This window comes from Pseudopipra pipra, chromosome 1, assembly GCF_036250125.1.
Source record: "Pseudopipra pipra isolate bDixPip1 chromosome 1, bDixPip1.hap1, whole genome shotgun sequence".
Taxonomy (NCBI): Eukaryota; Metazoa; Chordata; class Aves; order Passeriformes; family Pipridae; genus Pseudopipra; species Pseudopipra pipra.
In genome coordinates this window covers 63,366,558-63,379,153 of record NC_087549.1, presented here as the reverse complement: position 1 = coordinate 63,379,153, position 12,596 = coordinate 63,366,558, and the positions used below count along the sequence as shown (strand labels likewise).

General features: G+C 38.9%; 1 protein-coding gene across 3 annotated transcripts in view; it reads left to right on the top strand.

Moving 5' to 3' along the window:
• The window catches only part of GALNT12 (polypeptide N-acetylgalactosaminyltransferase 12), a 46,214-nt gene extending 34,277 nt beyond the window's left edge, over window positions 1–11,937 (top strand). The window contains exons 8-10 of one of the 3 annotated variants that reach the window (XM_064659253.1): window positions 1,298–1,411; window positions 7,396–7,551; window positions 10,159–11,937. In XM_064659253.1, coding sequence (XP_064515323.1) covers window positions 1,298–1,411; window positions 7,396–7,551; window positions 10,159–10,296 — 408 coding nt within the window. In that variant the 3' untranslated portion in view covers window positions 10,297–11,937. Of the gene's footprint in view, window positions 1–1,297; window positions 1,412–7,395; window positions 7,552–7,637; window positions 10,088–10,158 lie in introns of those variants that run through there. The other 2 variants (XM_064659264.1, XM_064659275.1) reach the window with 2 other exon arrangements.
• Window positions 11,938–12,596: the final 659 nt, after the last annotated feature.

The window sequence follows — 12,596 nt, the reverse complement described above, 5'->3', positions numbered from 1 at the left end:
GAAACATGAGAACCTTATTGTTTGGTTTATGTAGTTCCATGGTAGCTTAAAAAATAATCTCTATAAGACACTTCTCTTTCCTGGTTTTCTAAGTGTAAACCTTGCCTTGCATTAGGAAGGTAAACAAAATGTCCTCTTTTGACTGCTCAAGGAGGTTTGCAGTGGTCTAGTGTGGGAATGGGCACAAATCAGTGAAAAGACGTTGGGTGGCACTGAAAGCAGAAGCTGAGAAAGCAAAACATATGTAGAACACAAGAATCTAATTTTCCAGCTTGTGTGGTTTACTCTGTGGTGGATTTGGGTCCTAGAGGGTTTGTCTTGTTTGTTTGGTTTTAGCCTTCTGCAATTCCTTTGTGTCCCTTCATTCTCCACACTAAGAACTGAAGATAAAATTATCATGACTGGGGAAGAACAGTGAAATTACACCTTGCTAAACTAACTCTTGTGAGATTTACATTGCTTATTCTTTTTGTCTGTGATATAATTACACTCAGCAACAGGGGCATTCAGCTTCTTGTTTACAGAACCTATTTTGCTCTGCGTAATTTCAAATTTGGTTAATCAGTACTTGTTAAGGCATTGTTTAACTTATTTTCAGTTACTTTTGCCTCCTGAATACTTAAATGCAAATCCTTGCTAATTAGCCTGTTGTTTTTAAAATCAGCTAACTTAATACTTTAAAATTTATAAGTTATGCATCTTTTATGTCAAAGCTCAGGAACACTAGTAAAGAGCGTTTAATATCATATCTAGTTCTTTTTCCAGGGATATATTTTGTCTGCTTACATGATTTCTGATCTTAAAATCTGTCTGCTTGTTCAACCTCAAGAGGGTACTGGAGTCCTTTCGAGAACAAATCCTTCTAACATTTCCCATTTGACAAACTGAGAGAACTATGTAGTCATCTTTTCATAAGAAATTTGAACAAGTAGATCCTGGGGGGGGGAAAAAAGACTTGGCAGACTATTTTGTTCTGCATGACTTGCTGGCTTGTTGGGTTTCAACAGTTTTTTGTAGTTTCTACCTACTTCCTTTGCAAATACACTGGAACACAGCGTCATTCCTAGGGGAAACCGTGGTACCTGGCTGTTTCAATGCCCGAAGTCAAGATGGTCCCAACAGCTTTATTTCACATTAGTCTGAGAGATGTTACCATTGGATCCATTTGATCTATTCCTGTTAATTTGCACTAGCTTTGCGATGAATCTCACAGCCCAGCTGGATGGGTGTAAAGTGAGTATAGAATATCTTCCTTACTTCAGACTAATACTTATAAACATTCTTTTGTTTTGTTTAGCTGAAGAATAGAGGAATGGAAAACTTCTGTTTTGATTACAACCCTACAAATGAACATCAAATAACTGGACACAGGGTCATACTGTACCCATGTCATGGCATGGGACAAAATCAAGTAAGATTCATGTTTTATTATCATTTTGATTAACACAGTGGTTGTAATGTAAGTAAGTATGATAAAGTCATTGCAGTAAGGCTGAGAGAACATGTTGCCACAGTAAGGTGATCTTAGTTCTAATTTTGATTCTTGCACTAAACGCTTTTTATTTTGATGTATCTTCAGATCAGGTTTTCTTCATTCTGCAGATGTGTCTACCAAGTCCAGAGAACTCATGCATACCTTTATTATGCCTTTCATCAGAGCTCATTAGCAGGGGTTAATAGCACAGCAGTGCAGCTATAGTGCTTATAGGCCAGTGTTCACTCATCTCCAGCTGGTCTTGGGCAGACCAGCACACCTCTGAGATTTTGTCTGTCCATGCCTCCAAGACCCTTAACAGCTTTGAAAACCTCACCCAGTTCCACCTGGGTCTGTCATCATGTCTCCTCCTCTTGGTGCTTGTGTAAATGTGCAAGAGGTTTTGGACTGCATCTTCTCCCATACTACATTCTCCAGAAATGTCCTCCTGGACTCAGGCTCCACAACCGTGGAGAGCAGGGATCCATTTAACACTTTCATTTTTACTCTCTTGGTTTTAACTTCTGAAGCTGAAAATGCTGGTGTTTTTCTCCATGATGATTGAAACACTGTGTGCAGCAGTGGTTAGTTATGATGCCCATAAGCCTCTCTGCATAAAGCCATCGTAAAAGTGTTGTGAGGCACTGTATTCCAAGTTACAATGGCTGTTTTGCATGATTTTCCATGACCACCTTCCATACTTGATGTTTGCTGTTTGATGTGTGGCATGTGGCATGTACTTGCCTATCGAGCTTGATTTTTGGCTTCTAACCCAGATTACACTAAACACAGTACTTGAGGTGTGGTCTCGCCAGTGCCGAGTATCAGAGGTCTTGTGAGACCTCTTGTACATAGTTCTGTGACAGCTTGGATGGCTTAACTGTTTGGGTCTTTTTTTAAGAAAAATAATCCAAACATTCAATTGAGAATGTTTGGAAAAAGGAAAAAAAGGGAAAATCTAACTTGGAAAAGAACGAGAAATGTGGCAGATAAGCAGCGTATCCGTTGTTGTTCTGGATTCTGCTTAAAAGAAGACATAAAAGCTCAAGGAGTGAAAAACAAGTCTGTTTTGAGGAGAAAGCTTCTAATATGAATTGCATTTTATATGAGAAAGGGAAAAGGAACAACAATCTGAGCACTGTACTTCAGATCTTAAAAGGAAATAGATTTGTTGCTGATAGCAAGTTTATTGTCTTAAATATTAGAACTGTTATTTACTATTATTTATTAGTTCATGTCTGGTTTATGTCTTAATTTTCCTAATGTTTCTGTCCTGGAGGCTAAGATGCAGGGGAAGGCAGAAGGAGAATCTTGCACCATAGAAGCCAAAGGATGTCAATACTCACAGATGTATGCCAGTCATGCTAAGCCCCACCCCACCAACCCATTTTACTCCCTCAGTTCAGTTTCATACCTGAGTTAAGCACAGTTCTATACACCTATATAGAAGAGAAGTTAATAATCAGATAACCCAGTTAAGCTACTTTCTTATAAGTAAGAGCTGATTGTTTTTATAGATTAAGAAGTATTTAATTTATAAGGTTACATGCTAGCACACAGAAGGTGTTTATACATTTATTTTTTCCTTGTATTACAGATTACAGAGAGGAGAGAGGTTGAATATTTGTATTTCTCTGAGTCAAAAAAGTTCATTTAAATTTTATCCCTTTCACCAAGAAAAATAAAGACAGGGGATAAAAGGTGAAGGCAAAAGAGAAGTACAATTGAGAGATGAATTGTCATGAGATGACATTTTTACAGTTATCATTTGTTTAGCTAGCACTAAAAGATGAACTGAATTTACTGCAAAGATATCACATCGCTGGATATTAGTGCTCTTCCATCTCTGCTGATGGTACAGTGCATCTGTGTACCTGCGGTCACAGGCACAAGGATAAAAGCACCGATACTCTGAACTGTGCAAACCGCTCCCTCTGCTGGCATCCAAGCAGGAGGAGGAAGGAGAAATGGAGAAACTACCTGACTGCAATATAAACCAATAAAAGAAAATATGAGATGACTCAAGAGAACTGCAGAGCCTGAGGAAGGAAGGTCAATCACAGGAAATGGATAAAACAAGATTAGTGAGATGGGTAAAAGGCGTGGGAGGGTTAACAGGAGCCAGGGAAAAGGGGCCAAGGTGACAGAGGGCAGTAGTAGTTTTGGACAGAGGTTGGACAACAGGTGATGAACAGTGCATGTGTGATAGAGGGAGGAGTAGTTAGGAGCTACAGGGAAGGAGAATGAAACAGAGTCACTGGAGATTATTTTAGTGGAAAGGGGCAGGGTTACAGAACATGACAGCAGAGATACCAGTGTGCAAATGAGGGCATGAGTAGGGGTGTCAGGTAGTTGCAAGAGAATAATTGGACAGCAGGAAGAGCTGCGGATGGGGGAACAGAGAGAGGCTAAAATGAGAGAAGATGTAGAAGCATAAGTGAGATAGGAAATGGAAGTCAGGGTTGCTGAGCTTGCACCTCCCTTTTTTGGCTCATAAATAGCTGTGAAATCTACCAGCAGGACATTTCTCTCCATTTCCTTCCCATCCCACCACGCTTTTGACAGTTATTCTTAAAATGCTGCTCCTGGTGGTATGAATTCCTTGGTAGATGACAGTGTCAGAACCAAATCAGTCAAATCTCCCATATGTACATCCACCGCTGTCGGCTGATGAAATGATGATGGCAAGGTTGATCATCCTCTTCACTGGAAGCAATTCTCCACTTAGAGTGAACCCTGAATATCTGTGTGCACTGTACTGAGCAGAGAGAGCTCTGTGATCTTCGTTATTTGTAAGGTCCAGCACCTGATCCCGTTTTAATCTCAGTAAATAAGAACCACTCTCAGATAAATAAAGTCCCTGGTGATTTGTAGGTGTACTTCCTTGAACCCCTGGCCTAACTGAGAGGGTTCCCTTTAGTCCTTTTGAGTTGCTTTTGTGTAAGCAGTAAGAAAACTAACTGGGAGTTGCTTAAAATTAGCAGGTTCCTTACAGCAAGAAGGTGAGGATAACACTGCAGTGATAGGAGCTGATTGTATATGGAAGAGAGGCCAGAAATACAGACAGGAAATACAGGCACTGGCTACTCAGTGCTTGCACCTCAAGGTGCTTATGTTTTGTGGAAGTATCTGCCCCAGTAGATGAGAATGAAAGGCTTTGAAATTTAATAGCAATAAAGCCCATTCCTCTTCTTGGTTTGGCTTGGAAGCAGAACAGAGAGCACCAATGCATGATGGCAGGAAGTTGACCTGATGTGGTAAGAGGATGGGAAAACACTGACTGACAGTATCCTTCTCAATACTCCCATTTGCAGCTGAGAGATTTGGTAAATAGTGAGAGGCAAACTAAAGAATTCAGTAAAACCCTTGAGTTATCTGCAAAAAGAGTATCAGACCTGGTAACCTCTCTGCTGGTTCTACCCATGAAGTGCAAACTTCTTCCTACGTGCAGAAGAGCACTAGCCAGGCACAGAGAGGGGTGAGAGTGTTTCAAAGTCTGGTGAGGTAGCCAAAATCTGCTGCTAGACCCAGTACTAACTAGCACTGGTGCAGCTGGGGCATATCCTGTAGATTGTTTAGAAGCCATAGGCACTGGGAAAAAGGCCTCATCAAGTTTCCCAGTAGCACTTAAGGGAATCTACTGATTCCCAGAAGGAAAGAAATGCAGTAAGGCTACTAGTTACCAGATCATGGGTCAGTTTGAAAATGCTTCCTTTCTGCCCACAGAAGGCAAGAAAAGAGAACTAAAAAACACTTCACCTTTTGAGGAGCAACAAATTTATCTCATATATTACCAGAGCTTGAAAAAGCCCAAAGCCTGAAGTATTTATTCAATTTGAAGCAGTATTATATTCATTGGGCAACAGGGCAGGAGTGCTTGATTGTGAATACTATAACCCCATTCCTTAAAGATATCCAGAAATTAACCATTTTACTTACTCTTCAAAATATGGTGCATATCCCTGAGAAACCATTCAGGGAAGATATCAGTAGTAAGAAGTGCTCTGATCTAGTAGCTGCTCCATCTACTCTTGATGCATCTGGTACAATAAGCAGCTTACAGGCTTTCACTGATACTGAATACAAATTGTTAAAAAGTTATTATATGTAATAAATCCTCTAACAAGAGAGGCCCTGTGGAAGTGACAGCTGTAAAAAAAGTGTCCATCCAGACACAAGTGAGCAGGACTGAAGCTTTTTCTTTATACACAAACCATAGAATTAAAATTCATGCCCCTATAGCTCACTGTGGTGCCCAAACTGGCAGACTTTCCATGTGCCAATCAGATACTGAACCTGGGAATAAAGCCTAAGGGCCAGGGAATAGACCCTGGCTATTAGGGTAAATAATAGTAATAGTAATAATAGGACCAATATCCTCACAATTTACATTTTTTGATGATGAGACTTCTTTTGCATAAGGCGAATGTAAAGGCATTACAGCCTACATCATAGGAACAGGCTCTAGCAATAGGTTTCAAGGGGAAATCACGGTCTCCAGGGTGTTATGTCAGCAGGGAGACTTCAAACTTGATGTTGCTTTCTTGAAATAGTCACTTCCTTTTGTGGCTTACTGCAAATGAATGGTGGTAGACAGGTTAATTCTAGGGGGGTCTGTCATTTGCATTACTGCTGGAAAAGAAAAGCCACGAAGCTCTATAGGGTGATGCAGTGAGCAGCACTGGTCTGTGTATGGCAGCAACAGCCACCGTGGCAGAGAAATTCCTGATTGTGATAATGGGAGGGTAAGATTTCATGAAACAACTATCATCACAGAAGTCTAGATCAGAGCTCTTACACCTGGAAATGGATGACTGCAGACTTTGTAACCACAGGGTCCTGTTTACACTGAAACTCCATTTTCGATTTCTCTTTCAAGGTTATTAGCCTTGCTGGTTGTTAAGGATGTTTTTGTGGTATGGTCAAGTATATACATTTCTGAATTGGTACAGCTCCCATCACAGAGCCTTACAGTCTCCAGGGGTGAAACAAAACAAAAAAGGATTCCTTCTCTCCCTCATCCTTTTATTGGTTTCTGCTAATGCAGCTGTGCTATTGGTAATAAGCAATTTTCTGATGTTTATAAAACTCTCCTCTACTCTATTGAGTATTATCTAAATTAGATCTAAACACACATCTGTGCACTATAGTCATCTAAATTATTTACAGGCATGATAAATACAAACAACTCTCAAACTCTGCCACTCTTTAATGAAAGTCCAAAAGTTGGCAGGTGTCCATGATAAATATAAAAATTTTAAGGAAGTCTTCAACCATAATTGCTACAGAAGCCAAGATGTTTTAAAGCATTCTACCTCTGTAGAATATCGTACAACAAGCAAAGCTAGTAAATTTTCTATAAAATTTTGTTCATGTTTAAAAGCCGCTGTAACTTTTTTAGTGTTGTAGAATAAGGTGGTTATCACCATGCATCCTGAGTACTTTGTAACTGGAAATGAACTCTGACCAAACTGCATTTGAAATATGCAGTGAGCAACTCCTTAGTTAAGAGTAACATTGTTTTGTGACAACTGAATTAAGAAGGTGCAGCATCAGGCTAGAAACTGTTTTCCATCCTATTTCTAATAGGTGATCTAGAATGTGAGAGTAGAATATTACAGTCAAATTTTATAAGTTCTTTAATGCTGGAATGCCTGTTTTCCAGGACATTTATTCAGCATTTCATGCACTTGAAGTGCTCCCAGAGTAAAGCAGTGCTGTGATGAGATTGATTTTCTTCAAAATAGTAAGCAAACAGCAGAAGTTAAGGATCCTTGAATATTTTTGGCAGAATTTCCCTCCACAATAGCAACTTTAATATGTGAACTTAATTATAGTATCTTAGTGTATATCCTTATAAATACTCTTATGTGTGCATGTGAAATGACTGCTGTCCTTTGTTTTTTCTCTTGGGCTTGTAGTTTTTTGAGTACACATCCCATAATGAAATACGTTACAACACCCGACAACCAGAAGTCTGTGCAGCAGTCGATTCAGGGACTGACTACTTGACAATGTACTTGTGTCAAGAAAATGTCCACAGTGTTCCTGAAAACCAGAAGTTTGTTTTCAGAGAGGTAAGTGTGCCTCACTGAGTTTGGGTTTGGTTTTTTTGGAAGTGGGTGGAAGGAGAATTGTTGAAGTTTTTTTCTTTTTATCTTAGGCCACAACACTAGCACAGATCTCTGGGAGAAATATGCTATCTTGGCTTTTAATATCTGAACACAGAACCAGGATAGCAGCAGTGCATTGGCAAAGAGTATGCCAGTCATAAAGAATAGGAAGATGAGAAGAAGGAAAGCAACCTTGATAACCTCAAAGGAGCTGGGAACACTCTCTTGCATCTCACCCCTGCTGTCTTCTCCTGAGATCTGATGAGCCTCAATATACCCCTTCCCCAACCAGTCTCATGACTGTCCTACTTCTGCTCTCTTTTCATTGACTTGTTTTATTTCACAGTATTTGTATTACAATATATCCCTAGTACTTCACATACCACCCTTACTTTATACTCTTCCCTGCTTTGGAACAGCTGCTTCTCCTCTGCAGACCCTCTCTCGTAACCCTTCCCACAAGCACCAGGAGTGCTCCCTTTTCTGCAATGCAATGTGCAGTTGTGTAATTTGATGCATCATCAAAAAATACCTTCTGCCCTATTCCTGCCCCTACACAGGACACATCTTACTGGCTATGGGGACTCAGCAGATCTGTACCTCTCTTTTTCAACTCTCAAGCCTACTCCCAAAGGGGGGAAATACTGAGAAGTGTGGTATATTTATTAAGCATAACATGATCTTAGAAAAACTTGTGTTTAGTAGTTTTTAATCTCTAAAGAAGTTCCTGAATACCTGAGAGAAAATAAGCTGGATGAAAAATTATGGCCTTGGTCAGGTTCTGGAGTGTTATTATTTGGCTACGGGAAAAAGTCACATAATATATCAAAATGTTATATTTACATAATGTGTCTGCATAATGCATCCAAACTCTACAGAATCTATGGTTAACAAATTTCATGCTTAGATACTACCACCAGTGGCAGGGTAAATTCTAAAAAACTATGTGAAAATTACTGTCCATTCACTAAATCTAGTCCAGACTGAAGCTCATAGTGGTATTACTGAATAAAAATGTTTAAAAGGCTGACTATATAAATGATGTGTCATTTTAAATGCTGACTTTTAATAAAATTGCTCAAGGTCATATGCATTAATCTATAAGAATATATTGAAAATTCTTCAGTCACTTCAGGAAGTAATTGAGAAAACGGAAATTTTGAAATTGAGAAATCTGAACAATTGAAAAAAAAGTTTTGGAATGCATCTGTTTCCACTGCATTCCTAACCATTAACTTTTAGCATCTGAAACTTTAGGAATTATTTTAAATTTTCTTCCTTCCTCATGATCACTTTGTTCCTGTGTGTGATTTGAACGTACTGCTCAGCTCCAATTCCTCTTCTTATACTGCATTAAATCAAAATCACCAGTCCCTAACTTTCAAGGCAAATGATGGGTGAGGTGTCAGTACCACATTTCTTTTGCTTTGCACAGAGTAATATCAGACAGCTGTCCTTATGGATGTAGCATAATCACAGATTTAACCAGCCTTCCCAGCAGCCTGACAAGAATTAAGTTCTTATGGGCACCAAGTCAAAAATGAGTGAGGCAAATACTGATTAGTCCTCTCAAAAATGTGGATTATCACAACAGAAACAGGAAAGTCATTTAGAAGCTAAGCAAGCCCATGTGCAATAACACGCCACTGGGCATCAGGAGCTGTGGCTCAGGATGCAATTAAGTACAATATTCCTGATGACGGAAGGAGCAGACTTCCAAAGGAGTAAGGGTTATGCTCAGAAGCAGGGCATTTTTCTTTTGAAGCTGCTAAAGGCTTTGGAAATGCTTGCATTTGGGAATGTCACCCAGGCCAAAGGGATGGTCTCAGAGCAGGGCAGTTCTCCATGGCTGGCTACATTGCCTTTCTGCAGCTCACTATCCTAGTTGTCAGTGCTCCTGGACTGGAGTGAGAGAGGTGAACTGGAGATTAAATGTGCTTGGACACTACTGTAACAGGAGGGCCTGAGACCTAAAAATGTGTTTGTTAGGGAATTTGACTGTGGAGGCCTGTCAGACCTTACACATTTGAGACAGCTGTGCTGCCCTCCAGCAAAGCAAGTGAACTCCACACACATCCATAGGCAAGGGGCATGCTTAGATATTTTTACTTTTTCCACCAAAAATATCCCCTATGAAGAAAGGGGAAAATTTCTTGCTAAAAATATGTTCAGCATCTACACTTAATGAACAATATTTACCTTTTACTTACAAGATGTGCAATAAATTGCTGAATTTGGGTAATGCCTGTACTTGGCTTTGGTTTTTACTGCCCATGTTCTGATGCAGTAACAAAAGGCAATGAAAGTGAATGATGTTAACACATACTTTACAGGCTGAGATGTCACTACATGTATCCCTCTAAAGCAATGTTAATGTAAGTTTAAAAGCAGGGTCTTTTGATAAAGTTCAGAGATCCTCAAGTTAGGCATTTTGGCTTTACTGCATGGTCTCATTGGAAGGATATGCGTGATATTTATTTGTGGCAAATGTCTTCTGTTATTTTTAAAACACAGTGATGTGTCTGTAATTTTCAAGACCTGAAAAGCAAAATTTCTTTCTGTCTGTTGTAGGATAGTACCTTGTTTCACCTACAAACCCAGAAGTGTGTACAAGCCGAGTCAAATGTTTACAACGGTAACCCAGCACCATTGTTACGACCGTGTACCAACTCGGACTACCAGAAATGGTTCTTCAAAGAACGAAGTTGATCCAGATGTTGTCTAGGATATAGCTGAATACGAAAAATGTGCTCTTTCTGGTCAGCAGTTAGTCAGCCTTTTTGAAAATCACATGAGTGATATATTTTTGTATGGAAAGAACTGTAATTAGTTTACAAACCTTGGATCTTGTTTCCTGGAGCATTAGAAGGCACTAAGCATTGAGAGCTATGTAAAGTGCTACAGAATCTGCTCCTTTTCTCTTTATTTGGCAGCTACATAACTGCTTCTGAAGTGTCTTAAGTTCTTTTCACAAGTGACAATGTATTTTTTTAATCTACTGTGTGGAAGTAAGGCAGTCAAAATAATTGCACTAATGTTAATCTGCCAATAACTTAAAATGTTTATTTTTCTACTAAAACATTCTTCAGTTGGGCCTTTTAACAGATAGTAGTTAATAGTTATTCTCATCTTTTAAATACAAAGAAGGTAAATGTAGGCCATATTCTGCCCTAAGTGACTACCACAAACTCCTCACTGAAGACAGTGTGGATTTACACACGAAGGCAGAGTATGTCTGCACAGTTTTGCACAAATAACAATCTAGATGCATACAGATTGCACATGCCTGACAATACTATACCTTAAATGTTGTGACAATTTTAGATGCTCGTGGCACTTGACAAGTTTCTAATCATGCTTAAGTCTGGTCTGGGAGTAAAATGGGCATTTTCTCATCTTTCTTAAATAAATAAGGCAATAGTATTTAAAGATGATGCTTTGGGAAAAGCTATTTAGATTCACATGGACCTAGCTATGTGTCTGTGTCCCAGACTGCACAACTCATTTTAACATTATGTGGATTTTTAACATGCATAAAACTTGCAAGATCAGACCTAGCAATAATTCTTTTGAAAAAAAATTCAAAATTACAACTAAAGAAAATGAACCTAAGAAATTCTTTCATTAAATTGTGTTTAAATGATTCATGTAAAAATGATAATATTTTAAAGAATGGTTTTGCAAATAATTGATATGATATGCAGCTAGTATTAATACAAAAAGAATTGTCTTTCAGGTATAACTTGCATTTCATCTGGGGACTTCTGTTTTGATGAGCTGGCCATGTCAAAGCATATAGTCCAGTTGAATACGTGAGGTTTAATCTGTACCAGTACAAGATGGTTTCTGCTGTGGTGTGTGGGATCTGCCTTACCTAATCAGACAAGTAGTGTGTGTATAGCAATGTATCTGGTCATTGACCAACATCACTACAATGCTGATTAGAAGGGTTTCAGCTCATAGGAATAATTTCTTTCTTTATCAGATGAATGTATGTTTATATATAGAAGGATGAAAATGTCGACCTTTTTCCCCTCAGAAGTCTTGGCATCTATTTTATTAGTTTGGGATGTATTTTGTTATTTGCCTTTGTTCATGTTTTCTATAAAAAATGTACAGTCTTTTCTTTGAATCCCCATAAGCTCATGCCATTTTGGCATACCTATTTATATGATTGGGGTGTGGGGGGAGGGTTTCTGCCTGTAGGAGATACATATGTAGGTTCTTCCAAGGTTTTTCTAAACCCGTGTAGATAGAATGTTTTTTTGAGCACCTTTAAAGTTTTGTCTCTGTGGGCTGTGGACTGATGAAATTGATGTTAGAATTAATAAAATATTTTGTGATTCAGTAGAGTGGGAACTGTCTTACTAACTATTTCTTTTGTTTTTCCTATGGTCAGTGGTTTTCATTTAATCACTTCTCTAATCTCTTGGGCCCAGATCCCTGCAGCATTTGGGAGAAGACAGCATTATTTTATGGTGTCTCAGGTTCTGTTTCCTGAACTCAGTAATGCTTCTGTTCACTTGTTAGCAGCAGTAGTTTGCACTTTGAACCACAAATCAAAACTGGATAGCCGCGTGAGAGAACTGTGAGAGCTCTAGCAACACAGCAAGGATTTTCTGTTAATTTCTGCTTTACCTTCTTGACTGTTGATTGAACAATATTAGTAAGTTAATAAAAGCCCAGCTATTACAGTCACAGACAAAATTCTCATTGACCTTCCATGGTCAGTGAGGTTTTCTTAGTTTTGGGATTTCAAGATTTCATCATCATGTGGAGGTATGCAAGTGAAACTTAGTAATTGGAAATTATTTTCCATACATCTTTCCACTCTGCCCTTGTTTAGAGTGAAGTATTGATGTTTTTGGCTTCCACTTACATGCAGCTGAGACATTTTTTTGCATATGCCAGCAAACCTGCCAGCCTGGGTTGCACATTTGCTAGACAAACACACTTGAGTTCAAAAGAAGACACTGAACGTTAGCAAAATCGTCAACTTGCTCCCCCTC